This window comes from Lacerta agilis, chromosome 9 (assembly GCF_009819535.1).
Source record: "Lacerta agilis isolate rLacAgi1 chromosome 9, rLacAgi1.pri, whole genome shotgun sequence".
NCBI lineage: Eukaryota > Metazoa > Chordata > Lepidosauria > Squamata > Lacertidae > Lacerta > Lacerta agilis.
The window spans coordinates 57,126,451-57,147,582 of NC_046320.1; the positions used below are offsets into that span (position 1 = coordinate 57,126,451).

Below are 21,132 nucleotides of genomic sequence, written 5' to 3' on the forward strand. Positions count from 1 at the left end.
CCTAGTTGTCACCTGCAACAAGCTTTGTAGGTGAAGGAAAGATTTCTGATATGACTGACTTCTTTTTACTGAGGGGTCTTCAGTACCAGTAGTACTGAAAGCACAGAAACCCTCTGATGTGCTCTCATGGGTGTTTCCATCTCCTTTCCATCTCCTTTTGCCAACTCCCCACTCTCTGAAAGCTTCAACTCCATTAGGGAATGCATTAGGGGGCTTTTAGCTTTTCCTTTGCCAGTATTTAGGGTAGAGCTGGCACAAGGAATAGAGAAGACAACAGCAACTGAGCTGCCAGACCCTTCAGCTGGCAGCCTCACGTCCAACGTTGTGTTCTGCAGCACAGTGAAGAATGAGACGGGTTTTCAAGTCACATTACAGTCTGTGATGAGCTATTTTCACGGAAGTGTTTGTTGAAGCTTTGTCCTCAAATACTTATTTTCTCGGTACCTGGGCGTCATGAGCAATACGTATAGACAACTTGGAGCTTACCCCCAAAGTAATAATGTAATTTTGTCGCAATCTATCCAGATTTGTCTGCGACCCTTGGTCATGCCCTGTTATCTATGGCAAATCAACGTGGTAATTAAATGGTCCTGGTGATAGAGATGGGTGTCATGCATTTGTGTGCCTGGCGGAAATGCTCTACGTTATGAATACCTGATTGACCCCTAATTAACTGTAATACTAGACTCCCAATCCCAAGGGCACAGAAGGGCTTTCGTCTTGTTCATTTCATATCAATACAGCACACTGTAATATACCTGTACCTTGAGCTCAACAAGAAGCCTTTCTCTGGCTAAGGAGAGAGAAAAATATAACAAATCAGTGTTCCTACTCAAAAGACATTGCTGTTCTCCCTAGTCCCAAAATGATGTAATAGAGCTGGAAAAGTGGTACAAAATGATCAAAGGATAAAAGGATCTTTACTGTGAAGAAAGGCTAACGTGTCTGGGGCTTTATAGCTTAAATTAGCGTTTACCAACCTGGTTATCTCCAGAGAATCCTAGGAAGTAGTTTACCACCCACAGAGCTACAATTCCCAGCACCTTTAACAAACTACAAAATGTGGATGTGACCAGTAAGAGATGGCTATTGACTTCACGTTCTGCTCGGGCTTCCCAGAGTCAACTGGTTGGTTCCTATGGTGGCTGGACGAGGGGCTTCTTTGTCTAATCCTTGTTAGCACTGCCCATAAGGTTTTAGATGTTCCTGATTTCCTCATTGCTAAATTTCTGGATTCTCAGTTTTCTAAATGTTTCATATTAGTTAAATTGGATAACCACCTGAATGTTCTCTTTTTCTCAGCTCGCATTTTTAGTAAAGAACATAAATGTATGAAGTGGGGATGCAATTTGAAATGCCATCTCGGTTCGTTCATTTTTCACGAATTATTCAGCCCATCCTGCTCCACAGCTCTTTCTCTTTCAGAACGTTGGTGCTCTTTCATCCCGGTGCCCTTTGCCTGCGTAAGATTTTGTAATTGTTTTTGAAAACTTTGATGTGTGTTTCGTAACATGAATTCCGGCCATGTAACGAATACAGTCGACCCTCGGGTTATGTTACCTTTGGGTAACGTAACTTTCGGGTTGCCAATGTGGCAAACCGGGAAGTGTATACTTCTGGGTTTCGCTGTGTGTGCATGCGCAGAAGCGTTTTGCGCGCTGTGTGCATGCACAGAAGTGCTCTATCACGCCGTGTACATGTGCAGAAATGGTGCCTCACGTTGCAGACTTTTAGGGGTACATAATGACCCCTGGAACGAGTTATGTTCGTATCCGGAGGGTTCACTGTACTGCATTTTGGTTTAAGTACCGGTAATTTTACTTATCTGATTTCAGACATATGATATATGTGTTGTATGTGCTACAGTGTGAATTTGTACTATGTATGTGCGTCTATGTGTAACCTTTAAACAGAAACACCCCTGTTGTTGTTGCTGTTGCTGAAATTTGTATAACCCTTCATCCATAGATATCAGAGCAGTTCACACCATCAGAGCAGTTCACACCATGAAATACAATATAAGAAACACCTAATAAAAATAAGAACAAAAACAAACCACCAATCCCCCCTCCCACAACACTAAAGGGCAGCATCGGATATCAATCAGCCAAAGGCCTGGCTGAAGAGGAACGTTCACCACTTGGATCGATCACCTGTGTGAATCAAATTTTATATTGCTTGCTCCTTGTTAGCATTTCACAATACTTTGTGATGCTTACAATATTTTGGTACTAACTTTGCTTTCCTGCACAGCTTTCAGATGATATTCATGCTGATGCTGAGGAGAAAAAAATCCAGCCCTCAACTGAGAAAATACGCCAATTGCCAGAGACAACAGACGTGTATTTAGCTTCATTGTTTGTTAAGCTGAGCTAATGACTGAGCCATTGTTTAGGACGGGGGTCTGCAACCTGCGGCTCCGGAGCCGCATGCGGCTCTTTTGCACCTTTGCCGCGGCTCCGGGCAGGGCCGGTGCGTTTAGCGCCGAAATGTAGGGGGCGCTGCGCCGCGCTGCTGGCCCACCTGCGCCCACCCACTTCTCTACATTGCCGGCGGCTGTGCTGCTCATGCGTGCCTCGTTTCGTGCCAGCGCAGGCGCAGCAGCAGACCGCAGCAGCTTCCCTCCTTGGCGCCTGTCCCGGCGCTTGTGTTTGGCTGCTGCTGGTGGAGCTGCTGGCTGCTGCGATTCGACGAGGCGCGACAACTCGACGAGGTAAGGAGGCAGCTGCGGGCTGGGCCAGGGGCAGCGGGCGGCGGGTGAGGGGGAAGCCCTCTTTTAAAAAAGTGGAAGGGCCCGGCTCCAGGACACGTGGCAGTCTGGGAAGGAAAAGGAAGCCCGGCTGTTCAGCTAAGGGCAGCCCAACGGGATGAGATGGGCGCGGGAAAAAGCTCAGGGGACGACCGGTCCCGGGCTCTGTTTCGGGGGCGCGCAGGAGACTTCCCTTAAGCAGCGTGGCGAAAGGGGCTCAAGCATGGGCGTACCGACGGGGGGGCAGGAGGGGGCAGTGCCCCCCCTAGAAGCCCCTTGCCCCCCTAGAAGCGGGAGTCCCATGGACTGAAAGAAGGGTTTTATCCATTCTGAAGGAATGTTTTCCCGTGCCTGCAGGGGGGACGTGATCAGCCCCCTGCTTCAGCCCCTCTCAGCTGCCTTGCCCAGCCCCTCTGCTGGCCAATAGTGATTGGGGCAGTGTGCATGCTGTGTGCTTTTGCATAAGTTTGCTAAACTTTTAGGGTTGCATTTGTGCTGTTCATGGGGCGGAAGTATTCTGGGGGGTTGGATTTCCCCTTCTAGATTTGCCCCTGCAGCGTCAGGCGTTCGGACGGTTCCTTTAATACAGTGCTTGTTGTTTGGCTGGGGGGGGGGAGCGTTTTGTGATATTTTGCCATTTTGCCTTCATTACCTGCTCTTCATTACCTGTCTAAATTGTGCTATGAGCTTCTGGGTGTTTATAGTGCTTGGAGCCTGTACTTGCATCCGTGTTGGGCAGTGGTTTGGGGACATATTGGAGGTCACCATTTTTGGTGGGTAAAAAACTTCGTGTTTTAAAAGTCACCCTGCTGCATTTTAGAATTGCCCTTTGACTTTTTTCCCCCAGGCACTGTAGCTTAATCGCTGGCCTCTTTGTTATTCAGTTGCCTTGGAATTAGCTACATTGTTCTTTAATAGCTGGGCTATTACCTCACCGCAACTGGATTCCCAAATTGTTTTTTTTAAAAAAAGATTTTCTTGGTTTACAAAGTGTGTGCAATGAGAGAAGGGGGAAAGAGGTTTTTGTGCTGTTCATGGGGCGGAAGTATTCTGGGGGGGTTGGATTTCCCCTTCTAGATTTGCCCCTGCAGCGTCAGGCGTTCGGACGGTTCCTTTAATACAGTGCTTGTTGTTTGGCTGGGGGGTGGGGAGCGTTTCGTGATATTTTGCCATTTTGCCTTCATTACCTGCTCTTCATTACCTGTCTAAATTGTGCTATGAGCTTCTGAGTGTTTATATTTTTGTGGGCTGCAATGGTTTTGCGGCTCCCAGTTTTTTTTTCTCTTCGGAAACGGGTCCAAGTGGCTCTTTTTGTCTTAAAGGTTGCAGACCCCTGGTTTAGGATTACACTATGTCCTGCCAGACAAAGAACACCCCCAGCTTCCGGCTAGAAAATCTAAGGCACTCAGTTTAACAGAAGGAAGGGAGAAGGGGACAAGAGACCAGTAACACCTAATTACCATAATCATGAAAATATGAAGCTAACAAGGCAGGATTTACAATTATGAAAAAAGTTTTTGAATTTCAGGAAAGGATGGTCCAGGACACTGTAATGCTGTGAATGCTCTCTGAATCTCGCTTAATGTATACTCACTCCAGTGAAGGCACAAAATAGTGAATTCTGTTGTATTCTGTAAGCAGCGTTAAAAAACATGAATTTCATGCATATGCCTAATCTGAAACACACAATTGCACACACACAATTGTGTGTGTGTGTGCAAGCACACATGCACACACACACACCAGTCTCATGTATTATTTGGCTCTGCCCCTCCTCACTCATGTCTAAGTATAGTCCTAGTGACAGGTAATATCTATGAAGGAAGAAAATTCAGCGCAATTACATGGTTATGGATTAAATGCACAATCACTCTTTCTGGCAGGGCAAAGCCTTTAAAAAAGATAAGAATGCAGGGTCCACACATCAGTGGAAAGCTGGCTTCTCATTTAATCCTGTTTCAAAAGTGACAATTTAGGAGTGAGGTGTATAGAAAAGTCAATCTCATAAGGCCACTACTGTGATCTCTGGGGCTGACCTTTACTTTTCAAAATGTGAAGGGAGCAGCTGTTGGTCACAGAGAAGTTTGCTTGTTTTGAGCCAGGAGTGGGGAATTTATTCACTCCAAGGGCCATGTTTTCTACTATGCAACCTTCTGAGGGCCGCACCCCAAAGGTGGGTGAAGCCAGAAACAAAAGTGGCTGGAGCAAAAAATGCAATTTATAACTTTCTACAGTAGGCTGGTTTCTACACACACAACCTCTTCTCTATCCTTCATTCATGGAAGCCAGAAGTATCATCTGAGTTCAAGGACAAATTCTAGCCAGGCAGAGCCAATAGGAGTGTGTGGCTGGGGAGCGAGTCTGGCCCAAGGAGAGACCAGTGGGGAGGGCCTTGGAGGGCCATATTTAGCCCCTCGGCTTGAGGTCCCCCACACATGCTACACCTCCATCACAACATCCATTACGCATGCTGTGGAATGTCAGAGTATTTCTCTTCGTTTGGCAATTTCATTTTTTTAACAGATCTCACAGTAGAAAGCAGATGGAACTGCCTTGTGAATTCATTCAACATGCACTTTGCTGTCCTGCTACTATAATTAAAGTTATTCTACTAATGATGAAAACCATTCCCTGAATGCTTTGACAGTATTTTCCTGTTAATCAAGTCTCCCTTGTTTATATTTGGATGTAGCTGTTCTAATTCAAGTTTTGTGTGTTGCTGGAAAGGAAACTCAAAGATGCTGTAATTAAGATCCAGCCAGCAGCAATTGACATAACATTTTGCTCTGCTTCTTCCTGTAAGCCATGTTACTTTGGCCCTGCCTACTTCACCTTTGAATCAGACTGAAGCATGGCCAACTCTGAGAGCTTCTCTCCAAAAGCATAAAAATAAACAGCGTCTTAAATGTCCAAAAAATCCTAGTTCTAAAAAAACCCACACATGAACTCAACAGCTGCTGTGTAATGATCAGCACATGGGATGGAGCAAAATATAAAAAGTAGCAGGTGAAAACAACATCTTTCCTGTTCCAATCTAAACAGCATGCCCTGTTTGCTATAATCCTAACATGTATATTTTTATTCCAAAAGAGCTATTTTCTACTTTCATCTTTGCCAAGGCTGGAAGAAATAAGCCTGCGTGCAGTTCTGAACCTTTAGTCAATACAAAATAAGGATGATGCAAGGCCAGGACATGTTTGGCGGCCCCAAACAAAGAATTCAAAGGCAGCAAAGAACCAGTAGCCTCCGGGTCGTGCTGCTTTGTCCCTTTCAATGCAGGACACAGAAGTTGCTGTGCCTGTGCTATTTTTATTTATTTATTTAATAACAGGAATGACTACCTTGTCATGTTTTAAATCAGCTAACGAGAGAGCCTTCTTAAGTGAATGTGACAATATTTAAAATGTCCCATATTGCCTTGCTTAGGATCTGCCAATCACAATTAACGGCAGCAGATTTGCTTTTCTAAAATAAATAGACCCACAGACTTTTTTTTGCAGCCTAGAAAGCAGATGAGAAGTGAATATAGAAGCCAGACTTAGCACTGTAGCCAGTTAATCTGTCATTGGGAATTACTTTCGGCTTTCTCTCTCTCTCCTGTATTCACTGGGGTTAGTAAACAATAGAGCTTCTGCTAACATAGTTTTTGTTACATTCAAATTGAATGTGAAATGCTGGATGACATTATAAATGAATCTCCTGAGCTGTAGCACTAGAATTCCCAGGCCTTCAGTGTCTCTGTTATTCAGTCTTTCTGCACATTCATGTATTTTGATATCAAGTCCATTTAATTCTTGCTCTTTTCTTTTCAACCAAATTAAAACTTGTCCTGCTTGAAGGAGATATGCCTCTTTAGACTCTCTTGTTAAAACAAAAATAAAAAACACCACAATGGGTGATGATGAAGAAGAAGACCTTCCGTTAGGTCAATAAAACTTGTTGTCGTTAGCTACCATGAGCAGTGTGTAGCCAAAAAAGGGGCAAGAAATACATATTTAAACAAACAAACAAAATTAACCATAATTTTGTGTAGTTGGAAACTACAGTCATGCCATCTTGGATTCCATGATGGAAGAAAAGTGGGAATTTAAGAAAATCTGCTATATATATTTTTTGAATGTTGTTTAATCCTTTATATTCTTTATACATACCCTCCAAGTGTCCCAATTTTCCAGGGACAGGAATGTCACTATTTCCCCTGCCAGTGCTGAGCTTATGAAGGAGAATGAGCCAGCCAGCGATTGTCCCAAGCAATGGTTCCACTATTCGACTATTGATTCAAAACCCTAAAATGTATTTTATATAATTGACTCTTTATTTCTATTCTTTGTATATTGAATTGTTGCTTTACTGCTTTGGCCGATGGCTGGCGCAAATAAGAAGAAGAAGAAGAGTTTGGATTTGATATCCCGCTTTTCACTACCTGAAGGAGTCTCAAAGCGGCTAACATTCTCCTTTCCCTTCCTCCCCCACAACAAACACTCTGTGGGGTGAGTGGGGCTGAGAGACTTCAGAGAAGTGCGACTAGCCCAAGGTCACCCAGCAGCTGCATGTGGAGGAGCGGAGACGCGAACCCAATTCACCAGATTACGAGTCTACCGCTCTTAACCACTACACCACACTGGCTCTCATAAAATAATATAATATAAATATATATATATATATGTTAAAGATTCATTCATTCATTCCCAAGCAATGGTAATGGCAGCTGCTTCAGCTGCAAGGGAACATCGCGTTGCCTCTCCATGGCCGCCGCTGCCGGCCTCCTCCCTTGGGTAACTTGTGGCAGCTGCTGGAGAACGGAGGAGGAGGAGGAGAGGCTGCTGCTGAGGCCCCACCCAGTGTGATGTGATGATCCTGAGGGGCAGGCAGAGGGCAGGGCTGCCTTGAGTGGGAAGAAAGGAGGAGTGAAGTGGAGCAAAATGCAAGGGGGTCTTGATTTTTTTTTTTTTTTTAAAGTGCTTTGTGTGCCTGCATCTGATCTTGTCCCTTTCTAAAATTCATTTATTGGTTTCTTTCCGTAAATCTGCCAAAGAAGAATATAAAAGCAAATCAATATTAAGTGGTTTTCTCAGGACGGCGGGGGGCATGTGTGCTGGTGACACTCGCCCTTCTTCTGATAGGCAATGTTCTGCGGGGGGTGGAGAAGGGGATCAAGGAGGGTCATTTGGGGGAGGGATGAGAAATGACCCTATTTTTATCTGAGGAATATTGGAGGATATATTCATATCCATTAGCAATTAGCTACTGCTGCAGTCCTTGATGAGGATTCTTGTTTGGAAATTCAGGAATTCAGGAATTTTACCACTGATTTGAGCTTTCTATATTTTGTGGGGGGAAACAAGTTATATGACTCAGAGATCTAGAACTCTGCCTGTTCTGGAAGAGGGAAACAGACCGCAGGAACCATATTAACTGCATAACCAAGCAATTTCCCCACTTTCTTTCTGTTGAAAGCTGCAAGGAGATTGGATGGGGATGAATATTATTCTTTATTATGGACAGAGAAACCTTGAGGATATTGTAGAGTAGAGTCCACAGCAGAGAAACCACCACTTCCTAAGCTCTGCCAACTAGGCCTGCATTGCCAGGAAAGAGAACAGAGTCTCAAAAAAAGATGTGCTCTCCCAATGCCACATTCCCAGCATGTTCATACTTCTGTCTCAGCGGCATCTACTCTGGCTTGATTATGTACACAGAATGGAAGATATCTCTATGGATGTGCTCTCAGGGGATTGGGCTTCAGGCACTAGGCCTGTAGGCAGACCAACTCTACATAACAAAGATATCTGCAACTATGAAATGAAGGCTAGCAACATTAAATGTGCCATATGGGAATCTCTTGCAGACGATTGCAGTGTCTGGAGACAGACAGTCAGGTTGTGCATTCATAGCAGTGACCAGAGAAGGAATGATCACTGGGAGGAACACAAAGATAAGAAATGACATGGTGCACCTGTAACAGCAAAACCAGACACCTTCATGTGCCCCACCTGCAATAAAACATGTCTCTGCAGTATCAGTCTTCACAGCCACAGCAGGTACTGTAACTCTCCAATGAGAGTTGACTTTACCCCCAAAGGAGTACTCTTCCATTGTCTCCCAAGACAGGCAGATGCCAACTGCAACTGCAGGATTGGGAGGGTATGAAGCAGAGCCATTTCTAAAATTTAGCACACAGTAATGCCAAAGCCAACAGAATCAAGCCTCTTTAATGCCCAGAATTTCACCTAAATTTATGTTGCAGTCTTGGTCAGTTGCTTGTACAACAGATGCCATATGAATTAGCAAGCATGGTAAATGTCTGGTGTGGCAATGCCTGCACTAACTCATGAAACACAGCATGAGAGCCAGTGTGGTGTAGTGGTTAAGAGTGGTAGACTCGTAATCTGGGGAACCGGGTTCGTGTCTCCGCTCCTCCACATGCAGCTGCTGGGTGACCTTGGGCTAGTCACACTTCTTTGAAGTCTCTCAGCCCCACTCACCTCACAGAGTGTTTGTTGTGGGGGAGGAAGGGAAAGGAGAATGTTAGCCGCTTTGAGACTCCTTCGGGTAGTGATAAAGCGAGATATCAAATCCAAACTCTTCTTTTCTTCTTCTTCTCTTCATGAAATAACGAAAGCTACAGGCTATTGCTCCAGTTGCTCAGTCAGTTATATTTTGTGTTACCTGTTTTCAGAGCTCGAAACTTCCTGTTGCCCTGGTCTGATTCATGGCACTGCTCCCTATAAGTCCTCAGCCAAGACATAAAGAAACAAAACCCAAAGAATCTGGCACCAGACGTGAGCCCCAATGCTGAGTCAACAATCTGTGACCCATTTGGAATATGTGAATGAGCACGGGTCGGAAGCCTGACTCAGAAAGTGGAGAGGATGTGAGCCCCAATGCTGAGTCAACAATCTGTGACCCATTTGGAATATGTGAATGAGCACGGGTCGGAAGGCTGACTCAGAAAGTGGAGAGGATAAATGACGCTGGGGAATAATATAGGTAGATTTTAAAGCTGGAGGGAATGAGGAACGTAGCCAAGAAGGTCAGGGAAGAGTTGGTAGGTCTAAGACAAACGGAGCGAAAGCGAAATGAGCCGATGGGGCAGGCAGCATGTCAGCGAAGTCAGCCACAGGACCCAAGGGCACTGCTGAAGCTGAGGTCAGAGAGGTTTCTCTTCGACTGTGCCCCAGAATACAGTATTTGCTTTATGCACTGAATAAACTACTGGCAGAAACAGAGACTGTTTCAAAGTTGCAGAGGGGAAAATGTTTTGTTACTCTTCTTACACTGTTACTTAATAAACTGGAAATCCTACAGGCTTGAAACAAACATTACTGATGTTTCAGACCTGCCCATTACAATGATGGGTGCTGTAATAATTCTTGATCACATTATTTATTTGATTTCTAGTCCACCATCCCCAAGGAGCCCGATGAACCCCCCCCCCCCAATTCATGTCCTTTCCTGTTGTACTTTTGTGATTATTTGTGCTCAAGATGGTATTGGGGTGGTTATACAAGGTCCGCTTTTCAATACATTCTGCAGCTTCAAAGGTCTTTGGGTGGTCATGCTGTTACATTTCCAGTCCTGTAGCTTCCTGCTGAAATCCTGTAACTTCTCATACCACAAACATCCAGTTGTTGTTGTCCTGCTCTTGTTGCGCTATAGCACAAGTGTGCCACTCCAAATGGCAATGATGGAGCAGTATTGGTGAAGCCTCACTAAGTAAGTGGAATTATGCTTGGACAATCCAGTATAAATCCATGACTATTGCACTATTATTATGTCAATGACATGTTGTAGAACAAACCTCTAAAAAATCACCTGTCTGGAAGAGCCCACAGACAGATGTTCACACACTACACTGGATGGGGGAATAGGGTTGCCTCTTCCATGCTTCTTCGCTTGTTCAGCTTAAGGTGTGCACATGTCTTTATGCATTCAACTGCATGCTCCTGGGAAAGCATGATTTTAATCACGCAGAAGGAGATAAATGCATATCGGCATGAGGAGGAAGCATCAATGCTGCTGTGTCTCTGCAAGTCTGTGCAGGAAGCTGCAGCAATGAAGCAGGTCGTTCTGGTGGCCATGCCTCTTCTCTCAGCGTGCTGAGATAAAGCAGAAATGCTGAGGGGGAGCTGTGGGCTTGGTGAGGAAAACAGAGAAGCAGGAGAGCTGAAAAGGAGTTGAATTGTTGGGACGCATTCCCATCCTGTTCACAGAGTGAGAAGTTTGGGGGAACAGAGATAAGTGGATGGAGTCCTTTAAAGAAGCATCCAAAAAGAGGTGAGAGGTGAAAAGTTCTCATTGCTTTCTAGCTGCCAGAAGCCTGAAACTAGAACTCAGGAACCAGGTGCTGGCTCCCGCCTCTCTGTTCTGTTGGAGTGCTAGCCGGGGGGGGGGGGGGAAGAAGAGCAGGCAATTTAGCTCAGAAATGAATAACATAGCCTGTCATTCTCCCATTCTGGGAAGTCAGGTGACAATGGAGGATCTATCAAGTAGTAGTGGTTGCGTGAAAGACCCAGATATGGGTTGTTGTTGTTTTTAATTCAATCCAGGCACATGCCACCCATCCCTGACCTTTAGCCGGCTAGCTTGGCTCTATCTGCTTATCTTCAGGATACACATCTGCCCTCAAGTTCATCACCCGACACTGCCAGGTTTCTATTCTTTTATACTCTCTACCACCACAGTTTCTCTGCTTGTCTGCCTCTAATCTTATTTCTCTGCCAAGTCTATCTTGCTTAGATACATTTTCCATTAAGTTTATCCATTCTCACCCTCATTTCAGGATTCATCTCTTTATTTACTCAATCATTTTCCACACTGTTTTCTTATTCTGTTCATTCTTTTCCAAGCTACTTTCCTCATGAGTCATAGATGCATAGAACTGCAGTTAGTTGGAAGGGACTCCAAGGGTCATCTAGTCCAACCCTCAACAATGCAGGAATCACAATCAAATAATTCCTGACAGATTGCCATCCAACCTCTGCTTAAAAACTTCCAAGGAAGAAGAGTGCATCATTCCACTGTCAAACAGTTCTTAGTGTCAGAAAGTTATTCCTCATGTTTCTCCAGAATCTCCTTTCTTTTATTTACAACCCATTGGTTCAGGTCCTACCCTCTGGAGCAGGAGAAAACAAGCTGGCTCCCTCTTCTGTGGGACAGCACTTTGATAGTTTTTTTTTCCTTGTTACAAAATTGTACACACATAAATCATAAAATATGACATAACTAAAAGAAAATGGGTCATGTCTCTTCCCAGAATAGAAGCCTATAGGCAGCCTTCTTTTTTCTTTTCTTCTTTTAAACAAACTCTTTAAAAGGCATGGTCTCTTTTAGGAGCTTAAATATTAATAATAATAATAATAATAATAATAATAATAATATATTTATACCCCACCCACCTGGCTGGGTTTCCCCAGCCACTCTGGACAGCTTCCAACAGAACGTTAAAGTACAATAATCTACTAAACATTGAAAGCTTCCCTAAACAGGGCTGCTTTCAGATGTCTTCTAAAAGCCTGGTAGTTGTTTTTCTCTTTGACATCTGGTGGGAGGGCATTCCACAGGGCGGGTGCCACTACTGAGAAGGCCCTCTGCCCAGTTCCCTGTAACTCGCAGCGAGGGAACCACCAGAAGGCCCTCGGCACTGGACCTCAGTGTCCGGGCTGAACGATGGGGGTGGAGATGCTCCTTCAGGTATACTGGACCGAGGCCGTTTAGGGCTTTAAAGGTCAGCACCAACACTTTGAATTGTGCACATACACATACTCATACAAAGCATGTGCTCTGCCACATAGCCAGGTTTGGGGAATGTGTAGCCCTCCAGATGTTGTCGCACTACAACTCCCATCATCCCTGACCATTGGCCATGTTGGCTGGGACTGATGGTAATTGGAGTCCAACAGCATCTGGAGGGCCACACAGGTCCTGCATCCCTATAATAAGAGCTGGCCTCCCTGTCATTTGCTAGTTAATATTTTTTTCTCCCTTACCTTGCTGCACGAAGGATCCATAAACAAACCACATAGAGTTGTAGAGAGTCGTTGAAGTCATTGATCCCATTTGCAGACGTGGTGGATTGAGCCAATTTAAGAGGTATACCAAAAGTCCGACCAGCAGCACTGTGCCAGCTATACAAGCCCAGAGAGAAAGGTCGAACGGTGCTAAGCAGGCAAACATGTCCATTGTCTTTTCAGCCTTCTGAAGCAGCACACCCACTGAATAGTCCATGTAACGGGTGGTAAAATCGACCACGTTTTCCCGATCTGGTGTGATGGTTAATGCAGAAATGCCTATATCAGCTCTCTGTGGGGGGGGGGGAGGGGGAGAGAGAGAGAGAGAGAGAGGAAAGCATTCATTTTCATGAGCAACAGAAAAATTTCAAAACTGTCATTTGATTTATAGCCTTCAACCCTATCTCAGCAAAACAGTTGCCTAGATTTGTTTATTTTAAATATATTCCTTATACATCCATCCAAATAGCAACTCTGCTAAGGGGAGAGAGCAGAATAGTTACAAATTTGGCCATAAGCTTTTTTTTTAAAAAAATAGTTTTTATTAAGGTTTTTTGTGTTACAAAGCAAACAGATAAGCAGGGAAAGGTACATCTGTTTTCTCCACTTTCAATTCACAGTCTATTACGCAGTTTGGTGAGAGACACTTTTGTCATAGACATCTTGCAGTTGGGGGAAAGGCGAGGGTAGGAGGGGGGGAGAGAGAGTTGGGGGATATTCTTCTTTTGCCTATTGACATCAGGTTATTTCTGAAAATTCAAAAAGAAGCAGATATTTCAAATGTAAGTGGAGGGTGGGAAACAACTGCTTTTGGATGTTTATCTTGGTCTTTCTTATGGTCACCAGTGTCACTTCTGAAGCAAACTGGAAACCCTTGTGAGTAGTTTAGGACTTCTGTCAAATTAAGGTCTTGTGCTGCCGACTTAGAAATGAATTCTACTCTGCTCAACAGGACTCACTCACTAGTGCTTAGGATCGCAGCCTTAACTGATTCACCTGTTCCCTTTCATTTAAATACATTTGCATGTTGCCCAAGCCGCCATAGCCTTTTGAGATACTGAAGAAATAATTTACAATTCAAAGTGTGCGTGAGAGAACATAAGGAATCTGCTTTCTACCAAAACTAATATTTATGAAAAATACTTAATGTGGCATTTCTACAAAACAACTCCAGTGGGAAAAGTGGGCTGATTTTGGAATTTTAGCTATTGCTTAGCTCCAGTTATGATTTTAACCCCTTTTGTAGTTTTGTATCCAAGTCATTTCCTGACTGAGAAGAATATTGGTTCAATCAAAACATTTGTGATTATTCCACAAGTTTGTTTGCTGCACTAACTACCTCTGAACAATTAATCCTAAACCTTTTAAAGGCTTTGCATTTTTTCTTAGACTGAGTTTGACGTCTTATATAAGATCATCTTTGATAGTCATAAACCTAACATGAACTACCTAAGAGCTGATTGGGTTCATGATTCAGAATGCAACAATGGAAGGATGCCATTAAATCATTAACCATATCATCTGTTGTCTTAGGCTCATTCAGCAAAAAGTTGTACTTCAAACTCACCGGCCTTCAAAAAAGCCTTTTGGATATAAGCATTTTGAAAAATAAGTGGCGCAGATATGATGGCTCACAAGAGACTCTCATCCGTATAATTTGGAAAGGCCCTACTATTGTGTCCATCGACAGAAATAATGTACTCCTGTCCTTAAAGTCAGAACTCTCATTTAAACATTTTCCCCCCTGGGACACATCCTTGAAATCTGGAAGCTCCAAAAATCTACTATACTCTGCACTGCCAGAGCATCATTTGTAGCAAAGCATATTATGCTACAGTTCTGGTAATCATGTCCTGTGCTTCTAATCGAAAATTGGGTTGAAGACCTTTAAGACTTCTCCATTAAAAAAATGAATCGTGTACTGTAAGACAAAGAGATCAGATAAATTTAATGCAATTTGGCAGCCTTTTCTAGAGTTGTTTTCTAATTGAATGTTACTCTTTTGCTGGAGTTTCACCCATGCACAAAAATACCTTTTTAATTTAATATTTTCTCATTATGTCAAAACTCTGCCCTTTTTTTTGAACACTAAATGCATTCTACTGGGAAATGTTGAGTGGTTGAAGGAATAGATGTGGGGAGTGGTGGAGGGGGGTTATTTTTGTTTTATCGCTAAATGAGAAGATAACAACAACACTGTTCTCATCTCTCTTACTGTACTACCAGATTTTGTGTTAATCTCCTATTTGATGTGAAATAACATATCTGTGATAAAAGAGTGCTTAACTGTGGTTGGACCACGCCAATAGGCCTTTTGTTGAGTTGTTCGTTATACTTCTGTTTGTTCAGAGAACTCCTTTCCTGCCCTTCAACCCAACACAGGTCATCAAGGCAGTTCTCAATAATAGAAGTAGAAACCAAAATTCAAAACACGTAAAACCAGATCAATAAACACAAATCAATAGCACCTACATAAAAATAGCTGTGAAAACAGCAGCACCAGCAGCATTTTCTGAACTGGATCAGCTTTCTCCAAAGCTCCTGCACCAGAAAAGGGTTTGGGGAATCTGCTATATGCATTGGAGAAGCAGAGGTGTGGATGAGCCAAAGTCAGGCAGATATAAATTTTTAAGATAGCAAATTAGGATAAGAAAGCAACAGCCAGGCAGACTTCTCATACTGAAAGACATTGCTCAATCTGAACAGCTAGCTGATATTCAGAGGCATATTGCTGATGGGTCTCAAACCCTTGGTGAGCTAGGAACTTCCCCTCCAGATTGCTCTGGCTGATTGAGTGGACACGACCAATAGTGGGACAAACTGTCAAGAAGGCAGTTGCTGCAGAGGGAAGTAAGGGGCAGTTGGGAAGGAAGCCCACCTAGGAGAAGGAAAACTCTGATCCTAAACCTCCAATGCCTTGTAGGATATCTTCAGGAAAAGAAAAGCCTAAGGAGTAAACCAGGCTTCCTCAACCTCGGCCTACAACTCCCATGATCGTTAGCTAACAGGGCCAGTGGTCAGGGATGATGAGAATTGTAGTCTCAAAACATCTGGAGGGCCGGGGTTGAGGAAGCCTGGAGTAAACCATACACAAATCCAGAGAGGAGTACCTAAGACGGTTGGAAGGTGCCTTGTACGCCTCCTTCCAGTAACTCCTGCAACCAAGCTGGTGCCAAACGTATCATTCTGCTTTCCTTTGGACCACATCAGCGAGGCCAAGAGGGGGCTCTTGTCATCTGGTCAGCCCTGGACCTCCAGGCTTGCGCCCTGGGGAGGCCACTTCAGTGCCACTAGAACAGAGGTTTGACTTCATCCTCATTGACTTTCGTGATAGATGCGGATGCCAACAACAATGACTTAAGTTACAACACACAGACACAAATTTTAGTATGCATATTACTTCACTTGTTTAAAAATGGAGTAAGCCATCCCTGCAGCGTATGAGACCCTACTGCTGCATGGAGTGCTGGACTTCTACCCCTGTTCTGAAGGCACCACTAATTCCACAACTATTTTACGCTGAACCTGAATGCAGTACCCCCCTCTTACTGCTGATTACTGGCTTAGCACAACTACAGTTTCCTTTTTAACAAATCTCTCTGCTGCATGCCTGCAATTGGAGTACTGCCTTTTTTTTAATCCAAAGAGCTACACATCCTGTCTGAAGTGAATCAGAACTTTGATTACAAATTTATTACAAAAGAGTGCAATATACTGTTGGTTTTCCTTTGTCTTGCAAATGTTCTGGTTGCAAAGTAACTTCAGAAAAATGAACATCTCCTGACATCCCTGGCAGATGTTAAATAGCACCTGAAATTGATGTTACTATACCATATGGCTACCTGTCCTATACGTAACAACCACGCTGCCTTTGTTCCTTCCAGACCCATTTAAGATATGAAGAAGGCTATTAATATATCCCTTGATCTAACCAGTTTACTGCTCCGCACATCTCAAGAGACAGCAGTCACAACTTCAGTAGGTGTTATTTTAACTTTCTTTTCACATGTGCCATTATAATTGCAGCAGAAACCAAAGATGGTGTTTAAGGCAGTCACGTTAATGTGTTGTGCTTTTTTTCTTTTTCTTTTAAGGAAATTAAATACCAAATAAGTGACTGACTGTCCTTTTTCTGAAATATGAAAAAGAATATTTAAATGCTCAAAAAGCTTCTACTCATTTGAAGTAATGAGCTTTGCCTGTGATTGAAGCTGTATGAGGTCCTTTATTGGAAGCTGAGCAGAGTGGAGGTGGGGGCAGGAAGAATGTGTGAATGGTTGGATCTGATCAATCAACATACAACTGTATTGAACACTGGGGATTTTCTTTCATCTCTGCCTAATGATGACAATGTATCCTCCTCACCACTCGGTAAAGTGAAATGTACCTGGCATCTAAAGTCACACAGAATGGTCTGTGTAGGAAAGAGCAATGGATCCCCTTTGACTATTCTATATATTCAGCCCCATCGGTGACTAAAGGTTTTCCTGGACAATGACATATCGGCTTGAGGGGACCGACATTTTTCTATCATGAGGAAAATACTACATATACATTAACCTAGCATATCAGGGAGAAGGTGAGTCTGAATACGGTAGTTGTGCATGTACAAGGGATATTTAAACATTCAATCTCGAAGCTGCAGCTTGAAGACTGACATTTATTTATTAAAAAAATATATTTGCATATACCATGATTTCATTTTAGAAAAATCAAAGTATATGTGGGAATTTAAGTTGAATGGTTAATGTGTATAACAACTGACCACTGCACATATTCACCAGGCCTAATGCAGAATGTGCAAATAAGCCTTCCAGGAAGAGGGCATTGTGCACATTTCCTGGACAATATACATAATCTCCAGTAGGCTTTGGGAAAGGTGCATGAGGCTACCACCCTGCTGAATCTAAATGGCCTGGCTCAGTACATATCCTGTCTGTCAGCTCAACTCAGATCAACCCATTGGAAATTCTCTCAAAAACAAATACATCTCTACCCAGCTACAAAATGCCATAAAGGAATGATCAATGGACTTTAGTGCCACCATTCACAAGACAAGTTGCAAAACTACACCTTGTCTAATAAACAGTCAGTAGAGACCTCCATTAATTGGGTTCCCTCAGATATCCATGATGGGGTGAGCTCCCGTTGTTTGGTCCCAGCTCCTGCCCAATTAACAGTTCAAAAACACATCAAAGAGCAAGTAAATAAATAGGTACCGCTCTGGCGGGAAGGGAAACGGTGTTTCCATGTGCTGCTCTGGTTCGTCAGAAGCGGCATAGTCATGCTGGCCACATGACCTGGAAGCTGTCTGTGGACAAACGCTGGCTCCCTCGGCCTATAGAGTGAGATGAGCGTGCAACCCCAGAGTCGTCCACGACTGGACCTAATGGTCAGGGGTACCTTTACCTTTACCTTTATAGATATCCTAGTTCTACTTGATTTCACAGGAATGAAAACCTGAAAATCACCAGTTCCTCCTGTAGTTTAGTTCCTGAAAGCCCCTTCACAAAAACAAAAATCTCAACTTTTTGAGATGGTTGTACCACCATGGCACTATGGTGGTGTAATCAAGTGGCAACCACTGACCTAGCCACTCCCTTGCTGCAGATCTAATTTGGCAAAGGGATGTAGCTCAGCACTAGAGTTGAGAAGGTCCCTGATTCAATTCCCAGCATCTCCAGGTAAGGCTGGGAGAGACTCCTAACTAAAAACTCTGGAGAGCTGCTGCTAGTCAGTGTAGAGTGACAATACTGAGCTAGATGGACCAATGGTCTGATTCAGTATAAGGCTGCTTCCTATTCTATACTGTACTGTGCTATGCTATGCTATGCTAATAAAAGGGTGGCATTCCAATAGGAAATAATCATATGATCTGCACAACCATGTGATCTGGTCAACAAAAAGTGAGATTGGCACTTGCATTGCTTTGGCTGTGACATGGAGCCCAAACCATACTGAAATGGAGACCCCACCCCCTGCTTTTTTTAAATCTCTGCCATAACATATCACTGAGGAAGGAATAAGGCCACACTGAACTCCTACTGGTTGAAAAGCAATTGTCTGAATCTATCATATGTGAGAAAAGAATGTGAGTTCAAGCATGTTATAGATTTAAAAATATGATGTCGAACAGAGTATCCCAACCTGGTGCCCTCTAGGTTTTTGGACTACAACTCCCATCGGCCCGATGTCGAACAGAGTATCCCAACCTGGTGCCCTCTAGGTTTTTGGACTACAACTCCCATCGGCCCAATTGCCAGGGGTGATGGGGCTTGTAGTCCAAAACATCTGGAGGGTACCAGGTTGGGGAAGGTTGCTGTAGAACAATTGCAACTAACCATTTGTGAATATTCAATTTATGTTTTTATAGAAGCACTTTCCCAGTATTGAGGTTCACTTCCAAAATGACATTAATTGCTTGTCACTTACGTTATTAGTTCAAAGAGTAAAACAAGGTTTCATTTGTTAGAAAATAAACAGTAGCAAAATGTGAGTCACTCTTCAGAGTGAAGGTGAGAGCAGCCACCACTGTCCAGGTGAACTAGCCTGATTTTTGATAGGCGTGGCACCCCAGCTGTGACTGCCCAGAACTTGTGCAAAGCATCCCAGTGGTGGTCCATGGCATCACTGAGCTCCTGAAGGGAAGCATTTCTAATGATATGCAAATAAAGTCAAATTAGCTCAAAATTGGAAAGGAAGAAATGTGAAAATGCCTATCATTATCCTGTCAAAATTAATCAGAGAAACAGCAGTTTGTACAAGCCAAGGTTTGCTAAGTGATCCATGGGAAAAAAGAGAAGATAAAATATGTGCAATTGTGTCAATATTTAGATGCAAAGGTGCCAGTTCAAAGTATAAACATATAAAGTGGGGCATACAAGCCTCTTATAGTGACTGTGAAAACATCACCCGGTATCATTTTTAGCATATCGTATCATCCAATTTGCTTAACAAATTTAATGCAACATTAATCAAAGATAAAGTTAATTTATTAACATAGACTGCAAGGGACAGCTTTCTAGCTTTAAAATTAACAAGAATTAGGGATAGCGTAGTCAGTGAAAATATGTGGACCACATCATCATCATCATCACCATTACTATTATTAGTATTTATTAGATTTATTGGCTGATCTTCAACAGAAAATATCAGAGTGATGAACAATAGCTACACAGCAAACACTGTGCCCACATATAAAATACAACCAACTATAACAATAAAAAACACAGCATCAGTATTAAACATCAAAATCACTGGGGGGAAAAAAGCTAACAAGAGTTTCAACAATAGTGGTACAACAGGGCCTGGGCCAATCCAGTTACTTCCTAATGCTTTCATAAAACCGCAGATCTTCACAGTGCCACCAAAACTAACCAATGAGGTGCTAAGCCAAGCCGCCTGAGGGAGGGAATTCCAACATGGGGGCACCACCACTAAGAAGGCCTTGTCAGGAGCTACTGCAGCAGAAACTTCACTCAACAACAGGAACACCAGTAGGGTGCCCTACAGCAGATCTTAACTGGGAGACTGCTGCACATAATGATTAGAAAGTGGAAATTACAAACGTGTAGCAGTTCACCTCACACTGAAGGTGGCATTGGGGAAAACCTGCCCAATATGTGTGACAAATTTTAACAAAAGTAGGTCTGCATATAGTGAGTCCTTTAAAAAAAACAAGCATCTGCAGTGAGTTACCTTGACCTGATTATTTCTTGCAGGCACCTGTAACTTGAGAAAAATGCTAAGGTTGCTGCTGGTTACTGAGAGGTGGAGGCTGAGGCAATGGGTAGGTGGCCACAGTGCAAGCAGAGCAGGGGGAGTATCTGATTGGCTCTGCCTCTGAGACTGTACCACACAGCCCCCCCCCTTCTGCCTTGCCCCATCCCCTCTTGGTAATCTGCAGTGACCCATTGGAAAGCCAGATAAGCAACACCACCATACCACATCCTGCCCCACTGATAGCTACTGCTTTGAGCCCTGGAGGTTTAATCCCTCTGAAAACTGGCTGATATTGGAGGAATGCAGCTGACAGATAACCCTCCAACTCATCTTGAATATGAGCAGGCACAGAATCTTTTACTTACTGATCTGGAGCCTGAGTTATAAGGCTGAAATGGTGAAACGATGGGAGGCTCTCCTAGTTCTTTCTCAAGTTAGGGGTGCCTGCATGGAATCATGAAGTTGTTAACTCCCTGCAGATCCTTGTTATTCCATAATGTTGTGACCTTTAGCCCCAGTTCCGTCTTGTGTTTGCAATCCAGGACGTGGGAGAAGTGAAATTCGTTTTGACTTCTCAGAGGGTAAATGTGAATAACAGAGGTCTGGCGAATATAACATTAATGCATGCAAACAGCATGTTGGAAAAAACCC

General features: G+C 43.4%; 1 protein-coding gene across 4 annotated transcripts in view; it reads right to left on the bottom strand.

Annotated features, from left to right (window-relative positions):
• Positions 1-21,132, bottom strand: part of GRID2 (glutamate ionotropic receptor delta type subunit 2) — a 657,599-nt gene that overhangs the window by 157,348 nt on the left and 479,119 nt on the right. For all 4 annotated transcript variants that reach the window (XM_033160571.1, XM_033160569.1, XM_033160568.1 and 1 more), the window contains exon 10: positions 12,739-13,051. In XM_033160571.1, the coding sequence (XP_033016462.1) occupies positions 12,739-13,051 (313 nt within the window). The remainder of the gene's footprint in view (positions 1-12,738; positions 13,052-21,132) is intronic.